This window comes from Colossoma macropomum, unplaced genomic scaffold (assembly GCF_904425465.1).
Source record: "Colossoma macropomum unplaced genomic scaffold, Colossoma_macropomum, whole genome shotgun sequence".
NCBI classification, from domain to species: domain Eukaryota; kingdom Metazoa; phylum Chordata; class Actinopteri; order Characiformes; family Serrasalmidae; genus Colossoma; species Colossoma macropomum.
Window position 1 is genome coordinate 1,743,694 of NW_023494787.1, and position 22,471 is coordinate 1,766,164.

Below are 22,471 nucleotides of genomic sequence, written 5' to 3' on the forward strand. Positions count from 1 at the left end.
CACAGCCCTGCCCACTAACACTGACACCACTGATCACACAGCCCCGCCCACTAACACTGACACCACTGATCACACAGCTCCGCCTACTAACACTGACACCACTGATCACACAGCTCCGCCCACTAACACTGACATCACTGATCACACAGCCCCGCCCACTGACACTGACACCACTGATCACACAGCCCCACCCACGAACACTGACACCACTGATCACACAGCTCCGCCCACTAACACTGACATCACTGATCACACAGCCCCGCCTACTAACACTGACATCACTGATCAAACATCCCCGCCCACTAACACGGACATCACTGATCACACAGCTCCGCCCACTAACACTGACATCACTGATCACACAGCTCCGCCCACTAACACTGACATCACTGATCACACAGCTCCGCCCACTAACACTGACACCACTGATCACACAGCCCCGCCCACTAACACTGACACCACTGATCACACAGCCCCGCCCACTAACACTGACATCACTGATCACACAGCCCCTCCCACGAACACTGACATTACTGATCACACAGCCCCGCCCACTAACACTGACACCACTGATCACACAGCCCCGCCCACTAACACTGACATCACTGATCACACAGCCCCGCCCACGAACACTGACATTACTGATCACACATCCCCGCCCACTAACACTGACATCACTAATCACACAGCTCTGCCCACTAACACTGACATCACTGATCACACAGCTCCGCCCACTAACACTGACATCACTGATCACACAGCCCCGCCCACTAACACTGACACCACTGATCACACAGCTCCGCCCACTAACACTGACACCACTGATCACACATCCCCGCCCACTAACACTGACACCACTGATCACACAGCCCCGCCCACTGACACTGACATCACTGATCACACAGCCCCGCCCACTAACACTGACATCACTGATTACACTCAGTGATGTCAAAAAACTTGGTTCTTCAAGTAAAGACAGTGGTTCTATATAGAGCCATAAACACTTAAAGAACCATTTGGAAGATCAGATGGTTCTGTGCACGGTTAAAGGGTTCTTTAGATTGATGGAGAATGTGTTTATGGTTCTATATAGTATATAATTATACTGTGTTGTGCTGATAATTCCGTTTGTGCTGAAAACTTTGTGTTAAATTAGAGAAGAATGCCAAATAAAGCCTTTTCTCCAGGCCTCAGACTTCAGGACCCCACTGTACGAACATTATTATACCTTCTCATTTCCCATGATGTTTGTTAGAAGCAGAGCTGGGCGCTTAATCACATTTTATTTTCAATTACCATTTTGGCTTCCAGCGATTATGAAATCAAGATAATGGAGATAAAATTATGACTGTGCTGCAGATAAATAGATATAATATTATTTATTTTTCTTATTTATTTTTGTCCCAGTTATCTATTTTGTTTCCCAGTTTAAAATCCCCAAATAACTGAGAGAATTAGAAACATGTATCAGACAGAACAGAGACCATACAGTGAGGTGGGAGACTGTGCTGGACACTGCCTGTCTGACTGACCTTGCTCTCCTGGTTGCCGTAGGACAGCAGCTGCAGGCAGTCGGTGGTGATGGCGAGGAATTTGGGGTTGGTCTTCTTCAGCAGGGGGACCATCCTCTGCAGCCCGTCGGCCAAACGCACCGCCATCTTCGCCCCCTCCTGGTGCAGCAGCAGGTTATGCAGAGTGGTGATGGAGTAGAACAGCACCGACTCCATCGGGGAGCTGAGACACACACACACACACACACACACACGCACACACACAAACATACACACACACACACACATACACACACACACACACACACAGACACACACACACACATACACACACACACACGCACACACACAAACATACACACACACACACACATACACACACACACACACACACACACGCACACACACACACACACACACACACACACACACACTCACACACACACACACACACACACACAAAGACACAGACACGCAATCACACACACACAGACACACACACACACACACAAAGACACAGACACGCAATCACACACACACAGACACACACACACACACACACACGCACACACACAAACATACACACACACACACCCAATTACACAATCACACACACACACACACACACAAAGACACGCACACACACACGCACACACAAACATACACACACACACACAATTACACAATCACACACACACACACACACACACAAAGACACGCACACACACACACACACACACACAATTACACAATCACACACACACAAACATACACACAAACACACACACACACACAAACATACACACAAACACACACACACACACACAAACACACACACACACACACACAGATTAAACAGATTAGGAGTAAAATCAAATGAGGTAAATGGAAAATCATTAAAAGAACAATCAGGATTAAAACCCAGCTAATACTTTTCAACATTAAAGGAAAAATGAGGCAAACTAGCATTTGAAGCAATTAAGTAAAAAGACTGTAAAAGGTAATAAAGTAAAACAAAATAAAATAATAGAATTAAGATCAAATACAGAATAATAACACTTTAATCAATCAAATAGAAAATCTGTCAAATAAAAAGAAAAAAAATGATTGAAAAACAAAAATAATAATAAAACTAGGAATGAAATGGAATCAGATAAAAATAAATTGAACAGATTAACAATAAAAACAAATAAAATCACACGATTAATGGAAAAACTTTAAAAGAACAATTTAGATTTAATTAAAAAGGGAAACAATAAAAATAAACAAAACCCAGAAATAGCAATTAAAACCAGCTAATATATTTCAATATGAAAAATGAGCCTCTCAAACTCAAATCTGAAGCAAATCAGACTGTAAAAAAGTCATAAAGGAAAAGAAAAGAATTAAGATAAATTAATAAGATTTTAATCAGTAAAATAAGATACTGAAATAATGAGTTTTGCAGAGACGTCAACAGTTTTCACGTACAGATCTGCAGAGGATGAAACGTGTTTGTGTTTGTGTTTGGTGTTTGTTGTGTGTTGTGTGTTGTTAGTTGTTAGTTGTGTGTTGTGTGTTGAGTTACAGATGCAGTGAAATGAATGAAATGAATCTCTGAAAAACTGAAATGTCAGAAAATCTGTATCACATCATCCCTTATTAATATAACAGGCTGCTCAGCATCATCTCTGCTCATCATCTGAACGAATCCAGGCCAAAGAGGGCTGTTGTGGGAGCCGCTGGAGCAGCATGCTAATGCGGTTAGCCTCGGGGAGGTGGACAGCGCCGCGAGGCCGGAGTAGCGGAGCTGCAGATAAACGGGACGGCAGCGTTGGCTCCGCGTTCGGCTCCTCTCGCCCCGGGAGGCTCACTCAGCACCGCCGATAAGCAGGACAGGCGGCAGAAAGTGGGAGCTGCTTCAGCTGAGAGGAGATGAGGAGGAGAGATCTGAGGGCAGATGTGCTCCATCACTCTGAAACACCTCCCCTCTGCCTCACTGCATACTAACAATCTGCACAGCGGAACCACAGAGCCGCAGAACCGGCTAGAAATGACTCCGCTCTTTTCATTTTTAAATAAAGAGGAGAAAATGTTCCCTTAAGAACCGAATCCGCTGACTGTGAGTCTAAATCATGTACGAACCTGAACAGAGTTACAGTAAATAAACTGGAACAGCTGACTGTTTATAGAACACTGAACAGGGAGAACCCGCCCCACCATCAGAACCCTGCACTCTGACAAACAGACCTGTAGTAAAGACAGTGGTTCTATATAGAACCATGAATGATTTGCATTATTAAATGGCTCTTTGCATGGTGAAATGGTTCTTCAGTGATGGGGAACGCCCTTTCTGTTGTTACAAGCTTGTCATTGTAACAATAGCAGAACTCTTTCTGGTGCTAAATAGAACCACTGTCTTTACTGACCAACCCTTGAAGAACCATCTTTTGTGACAGTGTCCCTGAGCTACGTTTTAAACAGTTTATAATATATTCAGTATATTCAGTAACTACTATGAATTATTCAGTATCTACTATTAATTATTGAGGATCTACTATGAATTATTCAGTATTTGCTATTAACCATTCAGTATCTACTATGGATTATTCAGTATTTACTATTAACCATTCAGTATCTACTATGGATTATTCAGTATTTACTATTAACCATTCAGTATCTACTATGAATTATTCAGTATCTACTATAAATTATTCAGTATTTACTATTAACTATTCAGTATCTACTATGAATTATTCAGTATCTACTATGAATGATTCAGTGTCTACTATGAATTATTCAGTATTTGCTATTAACTATTCAGTGTCTACTATGAATTATTCAGTATTTGCTATTAACTATTCAGTAACTTCTATAAATTATTCAGTATCTACTATGAATGATTCAGTGTCTACTATGAATTATTCAGTATTTGCTATGAATGATTCAGTGTCTACTATGAATTATTCAGTATTTGCTATTAACTATTCAGTAACTACTATGAATTATTCAGTACTACTATGAATGATTCAGTGTCTACTATGAATTATTCAGTATTTGCTATTAACTATTCAGTAACTACTATGAATTATTCAGTATTTGCTATTAACTATTCAGTATCTACTATGAATTATTCAGTATTTGCTATGAATTATTCAGTATTTGCTATTAACTATTCAGTATCTACTATGAATTATTCAGTATTTACTATGAATTATTCAGTATTTGCTATGAATTATTCAGTATTTGCTATTAATTATTCAGTATCTACTATGAATTATTCAGTGTCTACTATGAATTATTCAGTATTTGCTATTAACTATTCAGTATCTACTATGAATTATTTAGTATTTGCTATTAATTATTCAGTATCTACTATGAATTATTCAGTATTTACTATGAATTATTCAGTATTTACTATGAATTATTCAGTATCTACTATGAATTATTCAGTATCTACTATGAATTATTCAGTATTTACTATGAATTATTCAGTATTTGCTATTAACTATTCAGTATCTACTATGAATTATTCAGTGTCTACTATGAATTATTCAGTATTTGCTATTAACTATTCAGTATCTACTATGAATTATTTAGTATTTGCTATTAATTATTCAGTATCTACTATGAATTATTCAGTATCTACTATGAATTATTCAGTATTTACTATGAATTATTCAGTATTTGCTATGAATTATTCAGTATTTGCTATTAACTATTCAGTATCTACTATGACCTTTTCAGTATGTTGGTCTCTGATGTTTTATCAGCTCCTTATTCAGTCTATGAGCCACAGGTGAACACAGGTGAGTCAGTCTGAGCAGCTCCATCCTGAACGATCATCCATCCATCCATCCATCATCCATCCACCTTCCATCCATTCTTTCATCCATTTATCCACCCAGCCACCCACATACCACTCTATTCATTTGTTCATCCATACCTCCATCCTTTCATTCATTCACCCATCCATATTTCTATCCATTCAGCTATCCATCCATTCATCAATCCATTCATCAATCCATTTATTCATCCATCTATTCATCATTCATCCATCCAACCATCGATCCATTTGGTCCTCTGTCCATTCATCAGTTGATCAATCATCCAACCATCCATCTATTCATCCATTTGTTCATCATCTATCTGTCCATTTCTCCATCCATCCATCCATCACTGATCCATCGATCCATCTGTCCATCCAACCATCTGTGCATCTGTCCATCCATCCGTCTATCCATCCAACCGTGCATCAATCCATCCATTTACCAATCCATCTATTCACCATCCATCCATCCATCCACCCATCCATCTATCCATCTGTCTATCCATCCATCCATCTATACACCATCCATTCATCCATGTATTCATCATCCATCCATCCATCTGTCCATCCATCCATCCATCTACTCATTCATCCAACCATCCCTGCATTCTTCTGTCCATTCGTCCATTCGTCTATTCCCCCACTCCTCCTGCAGACTGACCTGAGCATGCGGACGAGAGCGGGGATTCCTCCGGATTTGAAGATGGCGAGGAGCCCCTCCCTCTGGTGGGAGAGGCTGTGCAGGACGCTGGCGGCGCAGCGGGACGTCTCCAGGTCTCCGGCCTGCAGGGCTCTGACCACCGCCGCCACCATCTGGGGAGACTGCATCAGCACACGCCGCGACGCCTCCTTCCGCGTCAGCTGGTTCACGATCAGCGCCGCCTTGTTCACCACCACCTGCACGGAGTACAGCAGAGAGATCAATCACTGATATTGATTAGCTTTATCAGATATCAGATTACTGTACAGTCAGAGCCGCACTGCACAGAGTACAGCAGAGAGATCAATCGCTGATATTGATTAGCTTTATCAGATATCAGATTACTGTACAGTCAGAGCCGCACTGCACAGAGTACAGCAGAGAGATCAATCACTGAATTTGATTAGCTTTATCAGATATCAGATTACTGTACAGTCAGAGCCGCACTGCACAGAGTACAGCAGAGAGATCAATCGCTGATATTGATTAGCTTTATCAGATTACTGTACAGTCAGAGCCGCACTGCACAGAGTACAGCAGAGAGATCAATCGCTGATATTGATTAGCTTTATCAGATAACTGTACAGTCAGAGCCGCACTGCACAGAGTACAGCAGAGAGATCAATCACTGATATTGATTAGCTTTATCAGATATCAGATTACTGTACAGTCAGAGCCGCACTGCACAGAGTACAGCAGAGAGATCAATCACTGATATTGATTATCTTTATCAGATATCAGATCAACCAAAATTCTGTTGGTTCATTCATCATGAAATATTCACACACTGTAAAGGACAGTTTAGAAACAGGGTTTAAAACAAGATAAACTGTATTATTAAGGTTTTCTTATGACATAAATGACATGCTAGCCTTGCTGATAGGTGGACGTTAGCAGGGACATCATGCTAGTGAGTTTATGCTAACTGGTCCCTGTCAGCTTTTATGCATTAGCCATAGCCATATTAGCTTTTATGCTAACTCAGACTGACTTAGATTCACTTAGAAAATCAGCAAAACATGACCTGACACCTCCAAAGTTCAGTCTTAGAAGCTGGTTGATCATTTTCTGAAGTAATCAAACACATTCAGTGGTGTTGAGGTCTGGACTCTGGGGTGGTTAGTCCATCGTTCAGCTTCTTTGTTTGATGTGTCCGTCTCCTTTTCTCAGTGAGGTTCTTCTTGATCAGCTACACATCCTTTCAGACCCACAGCGCTGAGTCGTCTTCTCACAGAGGAAGGATGGACAGAAACACCTGTGGATGTTTTCAGATCTGAAGCAGCTTGATTTTCTCCTCTCTCTCAGAGATAAAAGCTTTCAGTGCTGTTTATCTGACGGGGGCAGTTTGGGGGTCGACCAGGTCTTCCAGGTGGTTGTTAGGAGCCCTGTTTTCTCTGTAGCTCTAAACTCCAGTTTTAGAAGCTCCTTTAACTTTCTCCTTCCTTCTGCAGGTGGATTATCTTGTATCTAATCTCAGAAATGTGTCCTGAAAATGATTGTTTTGACTGGAAATGAAATAAAAGACTTTTGCGCAGTACTGTATCTGTCTGTCTAACTGTCTGTCTGTCTATTGTCCACCTGTCTTCTGCTTCATCTCTCTGCGCTGAGAGTGTAATTGGCTGAAACAACTGTTGTTCTTCACACTGTTGTTTTGCAGTAATTGTTTTAGTGGCTCTAAACGAATATAAACCCGACACTGCGGTTTCGGCTGTTAAGCGACCTTGGTGAAAGTCACAGCGTTGAGGAGGATCTCTCAGGCCCTGTGTTTGATTGACAGGCGTGTAATGTTAGATCAGTGTTCTGTCACTCTGCTCAGCTTTAACGAAACACTCTAATTTACTGCAGTGATTTATTCAGTCACGCTGGAACGCTTCATAAACCGCACGGTGACCTGCACAGCCAGCAGTTTCACGGGCTTAAATCACGACATGCTAATGTGCTCTATGGGGCTTACACATGTTTTAAATTACTGTAAACTGGCTTATTTTTATTTCATTGTACAGCAGCCACTTCCCAAAGCAGCAGCTCCATCAAAGGAACCGTATCACAGAAACTTCCTCCCTCTTATCCCTAAGTTAAGATCTGACAGGTCGAGATAAGATGTTTCACAAATTCGTATTACAGAAGCAAATCTGATCTAAATTTAGGAATCTTATCTGATCTTACAGCATCTTATCTCCAGTTAGGAAATCTTAACCTACTCGATCAGAGTCGACAATCAGCTGTCATGTCTGTTGCCTAGCAACCGACCAAAGACACACACAGCTGAGACGTAAACACGTCATCAAAATAATGTTAAAACGTGAGTTAAGCTGCTGTTACTGATGTAAAAAAGTCAAACAGAACTAAAGTGTGATAAACTGTAAGGTGTGAATACTGTGAGGGCGCCCCCTGCTGTTTATCAGAGCGTCGCCGCTCCCCAGTTTCAGTCTCCATTTCCCAAACGCTTTAGCCGAGCGCGCTAACGTTACTCCTCCTAATAAACAGACACACGTTCAGCTCCGTCTCCTCATTATTCACCACCATCACTGTAATATTTCATCATCAACATTAACACACGAAGGTGATCAGAGGGGCGGTGGAGATCGAGTCTGCAGCGTCTGAGATCTTTAAAACGCAGAGTTAGAAAAGAAAATCATCTCACAGTGAAAGCAGCGTTTTACAGTAGGAATAAATGGAGCTCATTATGCTGGTAGTGAACTATGCTGCTGACACAGCTGCCTAAAAACCATAGAAACGGACCTTAAACAGAAGTGAGGACCCTGTTGGGGTTCATCCTAAAGTTAGGACAGGATTTAGGAGGTTTAGTCTAGTTAGGATGTTTGTGTGATGCTGTTTTCTTATCTGGAGTTCATGATGAGATTATGAAGAATGTGGATTTCAATATTACAAACTGTTCACCAAAACATGTTTAAAGATGTTTTATTCAATATTTCCAGAATTCTGATAATAATAAGTCAATAAAATGATGAATAATGCACTGTATTTATATATTTACATTAATTTTCTTGTGCTTTCAGATATCATTTCTAGAACATAAAGAATTCTGAAAATTAATTTTATTAATTATGCTTGATGCTCTACAGTTTTGTCATTTCAGACTTTTCCACAGCTCTGACCGTTTTTATTTACTGTCCTACTTTGTGTTAATCCAGTGAAGCAGATTACAAATCATGTCTATATTCTAAATCATGAGTGCTTTTCATTTTAATTTTTGTGCAGAAAAATAATGAATAAAAATGTGTATTATTATTTATATCCTGTGTTTGTACCTGGTCTTCATCGGCCAGCAGTTTGGTCAGCTCAGGCACGGCGCGAGTGGCCAGTTCCGCATCGTCTTGGTAGTTGATGAGGTGGACGATGGCGGTCTTTAGGAGCTGAGACGGTTCGGCCAGTCTCTGGACATTAGTCTGCTGGTCAGGGTCAGTCTGTGTGGGCAGCGGCGACTCTCCCTCCACCAGCGTCTCTGGGAACATGGCCGCTCTGACGCGCTGGGCACGGGTCAGACTGTACTGACCATCCAAATCTGAGAGAGGAGAGTTGAGGTCAGAATCGAGGTCAGTGTGAAAAACTAGTGCGGGGATGTTTTTCTACTGTTATCTAAGGTCAGCCTGTTTATCTGGTAAAGCAGAGCTACAGAACAGTATCGTAACTGAAGCACTGACTGAGACGATCCTCTCAAATGACGCTCTGAATGTTTTAACCTAAATATCTTTGAGTCTCTGTTCACATCAGAATAGCATTAAGTCAGTTGTGGGGCGTCTTCTCACAAATTATTACTGTAGCACAACCATGGAGATAACGTCACCATGGAAAAGGGTGTAGTGGTATGATGAACCTATGGGAATGTGTTCCAAAACAAAAGAAATTAGTGTACTGTACCTACGGAAACTGCTGCAGCGTAACCATGGAAACTGATGTAGTGTAACCACAGAAATGAGTGTGGTGTAACCATGGAAACTGCAGCATAACAATGGAAAAGGATGTAGCGTATTTATAGAAATTAGTACAGTGTCACCATGGAAACGGGTGTAGTGTATTTATGGAAATGGGTGTACCGTAACCATGTAAAAGAAAGTAGCTTAACTGTGGAAACGAGAGTAGCACAACCATAGAAATAGGTGTAGTGTAACCATGGTAATGGGTGAATTGTAACCATGGAAACAGGTGTAACGTAACCATGGTAATGGGTGAAGTGTAACCATGGAAGCAGGTGTAGTGTAACCATGGTAATAAGTGTAGTGTAACCATAGAAATGAGTATAGTGTAACCATGGAAACTGTAGTGTAACCATGGAAACTGGTGTAGTATAACTATTGAAATAGATGTACCATAACCATGTAAATGAAAGTACCTTAACTATGGAAACGGGAGTAGCATAACAATGGAAATAGGTGTAGTGTAACCACGGTAACAGGTGTAGTATAACCATAATAACAGGTGTAGTGTAATCATGGTAATGGGTGCACTGTATTCGTGTAAATGAGAAAAACGTAACTATGGAAACAGTCGTAGTATAACCACGGAAAAGGGTCTCCTGTAACCATGGAAATGAGTAACTACATAGTGTAACCATGGAAACAGGTGTAGTGTAACCATAGTAACAGGTGTAGTGAAATTATGGTAATGGGTGCACTGTGTTCATGTAAATGAGAGAAACGTAACTATGGAAACAGGTGTAGCATAACCACAGAACTGTAACCATGGAAATGAGTAACTACATAGTGTAACCATGGAAACAGGTGTAGCGTAACTACAGATCAGTGGCGCAGTTGTACTTCATATGGATGTTTATCAGTCAGTCCATGTTATAATTCCTTGTCTATAATCTGGATTAAGTGAGCTGGTCAGTCAGGGCAGCGCTGTACTACTACCTTTACATCACTGGAAGGCAGATACTAGATTTTGGGCTTGGGGGGGGCAGCTGCTCTGCCCCTAGTGGACACTACACCTGACTGGTACAATGTGAATCCATTTATTCCATGCTGAAAAAATCTGCCTCATCTTTTATTACTCACTTCTTCATAGGAGCCCATTTTACAGGTTTATGGGCCAAATAAGGAACCGGTCTGAGCTGCTCCAGGGCATCATGGTCCTACTGCCTCGCTTGCCCACAATCCTCCCTGACCCCGCGGTCATTAAAATAAAGGTTAAACAGTGCAGCAGCAGTGAACAGGACGAGTGAGGGGGGCTGTAACTCTGTGAGGCTGTTTATTGAAGCTAAAAGGATTTTTATTTGGAGAATCTTCCACTGGGCCAGATTAGCTCCTCTTCAGCCCCGGGGGGCTATTCCTGCCCCCTCGCCCTTAATCCCCCCACAGAGAGGCTCGGCAAGTGGAAAATTAATTTCTGCTGAAGGTCTCGTCTCCCTGCTCGTAAACTTCTCAAACAGAGGACAGCCGGAGGCGCTGAACACGCCTCCCTCCCACTCACACTTATACCTGCAAGAACATGCTACCAATAGCAACCAACTGGCGGAGGAATCGGATCTTTTAAACCGGTTCTTTTAAATCGACTATTGTGACTTTGATCTTTTGAATCAAATTTTTCATAGTGGTTCCTTTGAATCAGTTTTTAATCAGTTATTTTGAATTTGTTCTATTGAAGCAGTACCTTTGAATCAGTTCTTTTTTTAGGTTCTGCAGTACCTGTGGTGTTCTCTGTGGGGTGTTTTGGTTCTGCAGTACCTGTGGTGTTCTCTGTGGGGTATATTGGTTCTGCAGTACCTGTGGTGTTCTCTGTGGGGTATATTGGTTCTGCAGTACCTGTGGTGTTTTCTGTGGGGTGTTTTGGTTCTGCAGTACCTGTGGTGTTCTCTGTGGGGTATATTGGTTCTGCAGTACCTGTGGTGTTCTCTGTGGGGTATATTGGTTCTGCAGTACCTGTGGTGTTCTCTGTGGGGTATATTGGTTCTGCAGTACCTGTGGTGTTCTCTGTTGGGTTTATTGGTTCTGCAGTACCTGTGGTGTTCTCTGTTGGGTTTATTGGTTCTGCAGTACCTGTGGTGTTCTCTGTTGGGTATATTAGTTCTGCAGTACCTGTGGTGTTCTCTGTTGGGTATATTAGTTCTGCAGTACCTGTGGTGTTCTCTGTTGGGTTTATTGGTTCTGCAGTACCTGTGGTGTTCTCTGTGGGGAACTTCTTGCTGCTCTCAGTCTCGTCCTCCTCTCGCACTGTGGTGGCTCCTGATTGGATGCCGGAGTCGGAGGAGTAATATGTGTGCTGCCATTCAGCCACTTTCACCGCCCCATCAGAGTCACTCACTGCACTCACACAGAGACACAGTCACAAATAATACTGAATGATTCATAGTAGATACGGAATAATTCATACTGAATAATTCATACTGAATAATTCATACTGAATATTTCATAGTAGATACTGAATAATTCATACTGAATAATTCATACTGAATATTTCATAGTAGATACTGAATAATTCATACTGAATATTTCATAGTAGATACTGAATATTTCATACTAGATACTGAATAATTCATACTGAATATTTCATAGTAGATACTGAATAATTCATACTGAATAATTCATAGTAGATACTGAATATTTCATAGTAGATACTGAATAATTCATACTGAATATTTCATAGTAGATACTGAATATTTCATACTAGATACTGAATAATTCATACTGAATATTTCATAGTAGATACTGAATAATTCATACTGAATATAACTCTGAGATCTGAGGTCAGAACTGCTGCATTTTTTAGAGGAGACGCTCTACTGACCACTGTGTGAGGAAATAAATCTCCACAACGGCATGCTCACTGTTTATGTTTATTAATATTCACAAATAATTAAATAATCTGAGCACAATTAGTAAAGACCATCTGATTTTCAGTACTCACTTTGCATGGACATTTCCACTGTCCAGTCTGTCCAGTCTGAGTGCTGTCTGTCTGTGAACACAACACAAAGAAGAGAGAAGTGAACAAACACATTTGACTGAAAATGTAATTTAAAAACATTGTATATTACGCGCCCCAGTTCGTTCTGGTGTTTGACCTCCCAAACTCGATTCAGCGTAATATCGATTAGGATAAAACAGCCTGTTCTGCTTTGTTCATTGATCTGTCTAAAGCTCTCGGCTTGGCGGATCATTCTCTTTCATCTGTTCTTACTCTCAAACAGCCTGCAACTGTTCAGAATTAGAGTTATTTATCAATCGATGGTGGGGCGTGCCTCAAGGATCAATACTGGGAACAATGTTGTTCAACAACACTGCAACAATATATCAGACATGAAGAATTATGGTAATAATTCAAACAGATGTCACCAGCAGAAGATTATTTTGTACTCATTTTTGTCTCATCTTCAGTCAGTACTCTGTATGTGGTATGATCTGATTTAACCTTGTCATGTTTGACACCAGCGTATTTTTTAATATTCATAAATATGTCAAAATAAACAGGCTGGTAATTTAAGCTTCTGAAGGAGCAGTGAGGGGAGGGTGTATTTGTTCACCTATTGAGAAAAAACAACAAACATTGTTCTCCGAAAACTGCTAATTGATCCTTTAAATGTGGCATCCGGCCCCGATCTCGATCAGCATCGGCCCCAAAACCACTGATCGATGTCTAAGTACAGCGCTGTGCTAAAGTCAGTGTTTGTGAGGAGATTAGATGTGAGATAATCCACCTGCATAAGGAGAGTCAAAGTAAAAAACAGGAGTTTGAAGTCTAGAAAATACCATTTAGTATACAAGTCAGGCTCCAGTCCTCGCGGGTCAAAACTCTGCAGACTTCAGCTCACTGCCTCAATAAACACACCTGATTCAGCCCATCAGCTAATTAAGGCCTTCATGAACTGGATTCAGAGCGTTAGATGAGGGTAAACACTGATCTCCGCAGCACTTTGGCCTGGAAGGTCCCCAGTTTGCCTGGTTTAGCATGTGTGTTTGTGATCAGGTCTAATAAGGGCTCTGAACTGAAAACGAAAACCAGAAATGAACAGTATTTTACTACAACATAAAGAAACCCTGAACTCTCCCCAACAGAAACATTAAACTGAAATCTACTGATTTATACTGTTATGGTCTCATTCCATTCGGGCTCGTAGTGACGGGAGGCTGCTTGGATTTTAAGTTGATGACATTTGATTTGCTTTCTGTGAGCGTCGCTTTCCTCGAGTTTGCTGTCTGTCCAGTTTTTACTCAGCTAATTTATGTTGTCTTCACTGGAGTTAAAGTGGAAGTGTGTTTCATAGTTGTTTGTTTATGATAAAGGAGAACTCAATCAATTTTTAAAAATTCCCCCATAGTTCAGTGTGAGATGTAATCAGAGAGATTCAGAGTGGTTTGGTGTGAAATGGTTCAGATGTCTTCACAGTGGTGGTGATAGGAACCAGGGGTCGCCATGACTACAACACAAATATAGACATTTTATTTACTATCCAGAACCACCAGTGAACCTACACGAGTCTTCTGAGTTTATATGGAATGTTGATGATGGAAAATAGTGGAAAATCTGAAATAATAAGTTTTCTTTGGGGACTATTTTGCCTCACAGCACCCTGCATGTATCCCTCCACCATGAATGGAGTTTAAGTTCTCTGAACTATCATAAAACAGTGTCTCAGTCATCAGGCAGTGAATTCATAACCATTTCATGTAGGAACTTTCTGTGAGGGAGCTTTTAGAGGTGCACTGGCATAAAAATAGAGCCACTGTTGTTTTTCCTTTTAAAACTAGACTTTGCACAAGCATTCTGCTAATATCAGCTGTTGCACTATTAACTCACTAATATCTCTCCATAAACTCACCTGTCCTGTTAATCAATCTCTCTCTCTCTCTCTCCCTCCCTCCCTCCCTCCCTCTATTTGAGCCCCTGAGTGACGTCTGCCAGAGTCTTCATGGGAGCCACCAGAGCTGCTAGAGTCACCAGAGCTCCATCTCTGTTGGCTGATCTGCACCGGTTTGACCACTATGGAGCTTCACACTGTACAAAACTATGCAAACCTCACCTGCATGAACTGACCCTCCTGCTGCTGCTGCATAAACTCAAACTATCTAATTAACCGTTGCTCTGCCTGTTTTTCCCGTTTTATATTCTAATATTTTATACTAACACAGTTTGCTATCCGGTTTGGTCCAGAAGAGGATGGTTCCCCTTCTGAGTCTTGGTTCCTCTCATGGTTTCTTCCTCTTGCTCTTAGGGAGTTTTTCCTTGCCAATGTCTCCATTGGCGACGCTCATGGGGGCTCAGACCGGATTGTTCTGTAAAGCTGCTTTGTGACGACGCCTGCTGTTAAAATCGCTACATAAATAAACTTTGACTTCACTTGACTTTGACTTTTTACTGGCAAAAACACAACTCACCGCTCACACTAGCAAAAAGAGGCCTGTATAGTACCAAAAAAAGGGTTTCCTGGCTTGTAACAATAGTGGAACCTTTTTGGTGTTATATAGAACCCTTTTCAAAAAAAGGAACTCTTTCACCAGGCAAAGGACCTTTTAATCATGCAAAGGGTTCTTTGAGTGTTCATAGTTCTATAGAGAACCGTTGTCAGGACTGAACAACCCTTGAAGAACCATCTTTTTTAAGAGCGCAGATTAATAGTTTTAAACCATTTGGATGCTTAAAACTTTTTCACAGCTCTACAGAACATGAACCATTAGCCTCAGTTCACTTCATAACAACACTCTTAAAAAGATGATTCTTCAAGGGTTCTTTAGTAAAGAAAATGGTTCTAGATAGAACCATGAACACATAAAGAACCCTTTGCATGATTAAATGGTTCTTTGCATCCTGAAGTGGTTCTACAGATTGATGGAAAATGTGCATGAATGTGCTACAGATGGATCTACATAGACCTTTTTGAAAATCGTTCCATTTGGCACCAAAAAGGGTTTTTCTATTGTTGCAAGCTTGACATCATAACAATAGAAGAATTCTTTAGGGTACTATGTAGAACCATTCTCATCTACAGCACCTAGTCAGTCAATCTGAAGAACACTTTAACAATGCAAAGAACCCTTTAATCATGCAAAGGGTTCTTTGAGTCTTCATGGTCCTACATAGAACCATTTTCTTTACTAAAAAACCCTCGAAAAACCATCGTTTTAAGAGTGTAAAGCAGAGCTAATACATAACTATGAATCATAGATTTGCACATCTGTCATCTGTAAATTGTTTATATTGTAGAGTATTATGAACTGAAGCAGATCTACAGTTCTACACTCAACACTGACATTCAGTAGAGAACAAAACTACACACACAAAAAAGGAGAATGAACACACAAACACAACACGCCGGGAGAGACGTAAAGCTTTAAAGGGTTAATTAGCAGAGAAACTCCACTCAGCCTGCAGACTCACCAACACGTCCTTATTCACAATAAACATCAACGTCCAGTTTCATTTCAGCAGTTCGGTCACTCTGCCTGGGCCATTATCACACACCGTGGTGTCAAAAGGAAAAGAGCTCAACAGTCTTTAGTAAAATATCACACATCTGCAACTCAGTATAGAGTTTATTCAACTGAGGAGTCTTTAATTAGGCTTTAATTGAACTGTGATTAACTGCAGTGAGTCATATAATTAACCCAACTCCATTACTGCTCTTTAATCCTCAGACGTCACTGAAAACATCCTTTTAGAACCAGTGAATAAGCTAAAGCTAAGCTAGCGTGTTCTGGTTTGGGGCCGTATGACTCTTCGCTGGTCTCGGGCCGTATGACTCTTCATGACTCGCTCTGTGGAGCCGATTCAATCTTAAATAAAGGTGAGTGACCAGCAGAGACGACAGGCTCTATGAATAAAACTGCAGAACCAAAAACAGCACAGAACTCCCTGAAGAACAGCGCAGAACTCGGAGACGTGAGGTGTTGTGCTAAAGTGGAGCAGGAGGTGTCCGGGGGGAGCGGAGGACCCCAACAATGCTCAATTCACGACTAGAATTAGGACGGAAGTAGCCGCTCCGCAGGAATTACGGGAAAACAGGTCACTCTGCACTAGGGTGCACAAACTTTTTCTCTCGGCAGGCTGCAGCGTTTGTAGTGAGTCGAGAGCCAAAAAGGCAAAACGATGCACAGATAAAAGGGAAAGTCAGACGGCAGAGAGATATTGATCTGTTATTGGTTCCCCATCGGAATCATCACTGTGTTAAACTATCAGTGCTGACCTCAACGCTGGACACTGTGATGGTGAATATGAAGAGTTAATCTGCACAAACAGACATTTCCATTTTAAATTTTCATAAATCTGTTCTTTATTGTGCATTCCAGGTAGAATCAATCAAACTGCAGTTGGGTTGTTTTGATTAAGTAAAAATAACTCAATAAAATAAATGAACTTACTTTTGATTTGCACCAAAAGACCTGCGGCCCCCACGGTTTCCTCTCTGGAATTATATTAGTAATCCATCTTAATTCTATTGTATGTATTTTTTGGTGTTCTGGATGTTCTGGATGTCTACAAATACCTACTGTGCACTTTTTATGTCCACTACATTTTATGTCTGTATAATCTTTCCTAGATTGACCACCCAAATGGTCCCTCCTCGTTTTCATAAAAATAATGTCTTAACAAAAATAAAAAATTGTGGTCATTTCATGTTTCAGAGTTAAAGCCATTTCATGGACACAAGTTTTTATTAACACAAGTTCATATTAAGATTAGATTAAGAGACCCTTATTAGTCCCACAGTTGGGAAATCTGTGCAGTGACATACATACACACTAGTGAACACACACACTAGGGGGCAGTGAGCACACTTGCCCGGAGCAGTGGACAGCCCTATCCACAGTGCCCAGGGAGCAGTTGGGGGTTAGGTGTCTTGCTCAAGGGCACTTCAGTCACATACTGTCGACTCAGGGGATCAAACCGACAACCTTTCGGTCACAAGGCTGGTTACCTCACCTCCAGCCCACGACTGCCCATCTAAAAATGACCCACAACACAACAGGAGGGCTAAAGAATTTGAAGTGAACATCTCTCCCAGACTGACTTACTGCATCTATTTGTTTAATGATTTGTTCTTAAGACCATTTTGGCCCATTTTTTGTACAGGAGGGCACATTCATTTATAGCTGACCGTGAGATGAAGGCGTCCAGCTCCTAATGCTGGCAGTAACAATGCTGAACATAGATGATATATTTCAGATTGTACAGTAGAGTCTCTGTGAGAGGAAAGATAATACTTTGATTCCTAGCATGATTTTAAACAGTTCGCTGTTTGAGTGACAGACGACAATCTGAATATGAATCAGTTAAAGTGTCACTGATGAACCGTAACGTTACGGTGGTCCAATCTCCACTCCTGACGGTTTATATTAGCGATGCTAACGAGTGAATATTAACTATTTAACGGTCTTTATTGAGCTGAGAGTGTGACTGTCTGCGAGAAACACTCCTTCTGTTCTTCACTACAGCATCTGTTTAAACAGCCTGATTTATTTTCAGAGCACTGGAGGAGAAAGAAGACCTGCTGAAGTAAACAGACGTCTGGTGTTCATGAATCACTGACAGTTTGAGTGTCTCAATATTTACTGAAGTCATTTTTAAAGCATCTTTTTATCTTGATATCAAATAAGTCTGGATAAAGAAACTGAGGGAAGGTTTTTCAGGCCAGTTGGATTTTTTAGAGATGATCCTCTCTTACAGCATCTTATCTCCAGTTAGGAGATCTTAACTTACCTGATCAGTCAATAATTAACTATTTAGTCTGTTTCCTAGCAACCGACCATAAACACACAGCTGAAACGTAAACACGTCATCAAAATAATGTTAAAATGTGAGTTAAGCTGCTGTTACTGATGTAAAAAAGGTCAAACAGAACTAAAGTGTGATAAACTGTAAGTTGTGAATACTGTGAGAGCGCCCCCTGCTGTTTATCAGAGCGTTGCCGCTCCCCAGTTTCAGTCTCCATTTCCCAAACGCTTTAGCCGAGCGCGCTAACGTTACTCCTCCTAATAAACAGACACACGTTCAGCTCCGTCTCCTCATTATTCACCACCATCACTGTAATATTTCATCATCAACATTAACACACGAAGGTGATCAGAGGGGCGGTGGAGATCGAGTCTGCAGCGTCTGAGATCTTTAAAACGCAGAGTTAGAAAAGAAAATCATCTCACAGTGAAAGCAGCGTTTTACAGTAGAAATAAATGGAGCTCATTATGCTGGTAGCGAACTATGCTGCTGACTCAGCTGCCTAAAAACCATAGAAACGGACCTTAAACAGAAGTGAGGACCCTGTTGGGGTTCATCCTAAAGTTAGGACAGGATTTAGGAGGTTTAGTCTAGTTAGGATGTTTGTGTGATGCTGTTTTCTTATCTGGAGTTCGTGATGAGATTATGAAGGTAGGAACTGATATTCTGGAATAGATACTGAACTAAATTCCATCTGTACTGAGTTAATGTAGGAAAATATTACTGAAGTCTTATTTTACTTAAGTTTTACTAAAGATTATAAGTGACTTTGTGTCAGTTCTGTTGGCCTGCAGTGTAAACATTAGCTTGCATTTGCAAAATCAACAAAATGGATATATAAGGTTTTTCTTACAGTAACAGATGTGGTAGGACTGGGGGCGGAGCTACACAGAATTCTCAGTTCTCTTGATTAAAAAGGCAGTTTAGACTGTAATGTTCTTCTGAAGCTGGAAGTGAGGCCTTACTTGTTTTTGTTTTACTCCATAACTGACTTCCTAATTTATTTAGAAGCACGTTAACCCCTTTCACTCCTCCCTCTCACATCTGTCCAGATGTTAAACGATCCTAAAGGCCGCAGCTGCTGCGTTAAACTCCTAACCTGTTTTCTGGAGAGTCCAGGTGTTTTAAACAGCTGTATGAAGTCTGATCCAGGTCTGATGCTCTGTTTCTTGCCTTTTGTGCTACTCTGCTGTCGTACATGCAAGAAGGTTCTTCAAGGGTTCTTTAGTAACAGGAATAGTTTTATATAGAACCATTTCTTTGCATGGTGAAATGGTTCTTCAGTTTGATGGAGAATGTGTTGTATATGGTTTTATATCGCACCAAAAAGGGGTCTGCTATAGGTACGATGTGGTTGTCACAAAGCAACGTTACAGAAAAATTTGGGTCGAGTGTCACCAAGAAAAACTCCCTCAGAGCAAGAGGAAGAACCACTGAGAGGAACCAAGACTCAGAAGGGGAACCCATCCTCCTCTGGACCACACCGGATAGCAAACAATCAGGCATGTCAGGTATATTAGCACCGTCTCTCACACCGACTCTGAAACTGACGGACTGATGCTGCGCAATGTTTTAATGGGATGCTGCTGTTTTCTGTGCTGTACGGATGCGTTAAAAATCAGGCTGACCAATCAGGGTCTGTTGTCACGGCTGCAGAAAACATAGCTGAAAGGCTGTGAGTGACGGTGAGAACGTCACAGTGACTGTATTTAACCAGAGTTCATTCACAACAAGCAGAAGCAGAGCCTCGAATTCACTCGAAACACCTGCAGGATCACTTTTTATGCAGCGTTAGCTCCTGTAGGAGGCGCTGGAGCTGCAGAATGGGATGTACCCAGTGTGAGTACGGTTTAGTTACAGTGCTTATTATGAAATAATTCAGAGTGTTTAGACAGAAAACGCTTTGGCCTTGGTGTGAAGGTCCCACTACGTTGAAAATCACGTCCTTTTTTCGGTCCAAAACATCGTATTTGGTGTGAATGGGCCTCAACATAACCCCCCACCCCCCACCAACATCATAACCCCCCACCCCCCACCAACATCATAACCCATTGTGATGTCTCCTCATAGACACCGTCATACACAGTGAGTCAAACAGTGTCAGAAACCACATAATCAAGACTGTTATAGATCCTGAACACCTCCACACTGTTGACAGATGCTAATGCTAATTGGTGGGGTATAATCTTCCATTAGCCTCGTAGCTCCAGTGCCAAAGCTAAAGAGGCAAACTTCAGACACTCATGATTTGTTTCAATAAAATATTCCTTTAAATGTCTGCAGATTTATTAAAATTCAATAACCGCTGATACATGGCGTTCTGGAACATAACGTCTGGAGAGCTCCAGAAACTGTTCGAGCTGACTGAATCTAAAACTGTCTTCGATAAGAATAACAGCGCAGAGCCACGTACAAAGAGACAAAGCACAGACGGAGTGAAGTGAATTCACACGGAGTGACAGGCGGGGCTTTATACTCTGACAATAGCTGGCAGTTACAGCTAAACAAGACGAATGAAAGCGCAGGATAATTGACAGCAGTTGAAAGACTGCGGCTGCCAGCAGTGACACTGACTACTGTTACAAAAACACAAAGATGACGCTGGAGGCACCTCAAAGAACGTCATTCACAAACAGAGTGTAGAACACGTGTGCGTGATGGAGATATCAGAGGGACTCGCTTCATCAGAGGAAGGACTTGTTTTAACTGAGTGGAATATCTTCATTATCACTGTGAACAGGATTTGTTGTGTCTGCTGGAAGTGAGTAAGCTGTATGTGGTGAATGCAGATCTGAGTATATCTCTAATTATAAATTAGCAGAATAATTATGAGTCTTACAATCTGCTCACTTACTTTTTGATGTTAAAACACCAAGGAAGTCCATTCTGTCCAATTTCGATATCTGAGTGTGTGAAAGAGTGAAAGAACGAAAATTCAGACAAACAAAACGGAAATCAACATCGGCCAATCAGTGTAAACTGGTGTAGCTTGGTAGACTGGTTTATGATGGTCGATGCTAGCTTATGCTGGTCTGATTCCAGTTTAGATGGTCGGTATGGTCATGCTGGTTGAACAGCATCTAAAATGGAACATATTGTTGGTGTCGGCACAAAACCAGTAACTTCACAGGAGAAGGAAAAAATATTCTTACCACCCTGTTAGAAAAACCAGCAAAACCAGTATATGTTGTGTTTTGATGCTAAACCGGAATCAGACCAGCACCAGACCAGCACAGACCAGCACAAACCAGCACTAGACCAGCACAGACCACCATAAACCATCATATGGACCAGCATAGACCAACACTAGACCAGCACTAGACCAGAATAGACCAGCATAGACCAACATAAACCAACACATTCCAGCATAGACCAGGATAAACCAGCACAGCCCAGCCTAGACCAGCATAAACTAGCACTATATCAGCATAAACCAGCACAGCCCAGCCTAGACCAGCATAAACTAGCACTATATCAGCATATCCAGCATAGACCAGCATAAACTAGCACTATATCAGCATAAACCAGCATAGACCAGCACTAGACTATCATAAACCAGCACTAGATCAGCATAGACCAGCATCAGACCAGCACTAGACTAGCATAAACCAGCACTAGATCAGCATAGACCAGCATCAGGCCAGCATAGACCAGCACTAGATCAGCATAGACCAGCATCAGGCCAGCATAGACCAGCACTAGATCAGCATAGACCAGCACCAGACCAGCACCAGACCAACATAGTCCAGCATAAACCAGCACTAGATCAGCATAGTCCAGCAC

At 41.4% G+C, this 22,471-nt stretch overlaps 1 protein-coding gene across 3 annotated transcripts in view; it reads right to left on the bottom strand.

The window, feature by feature from the left end:
- Positions 1-22,471, bottom strand: part of jupb (junction plakoglobin b) — a 123,623-nt gene that overhangs the window by 35,869 nt on the left and 65,283 nt on the right. For 2 of the 3 annotated variants that reach the window (XM_036565798.1, XM_036565799.1), the window contains exons 2-7: positions 21,543-21,591; positions 12,887-12,937; positions 12,136-12,282; positions 9,292-9,545; positions 5,981-6,216; positions 1,533-1,734 (exon numbers count right to left, since the gene is read on the bottom strand). In XM_036565798.1, the coding sequence (XP_036421691.1) occupies positions 1,533-1,734; positions 5,981-6,216; positions 9,292-9,545; positions 12,136-12,282; positions 12,887-12,937; positions 21,543-21,573 (921 nt within the window). In that variant the 5' untranslated portion in view covers positions 21,574-21,591. The remainder of the gene's footprint in view (positions 1-1,532; positions 1,735-5,980; positions 6,217-9,291; positions 9,546-12,135; positions 12,283-12,886; positions 12,938-21,542; positions 21,592-22,471) is intronic. The other variant, XM_036565800.1, reaches the window with a different exon arrangement.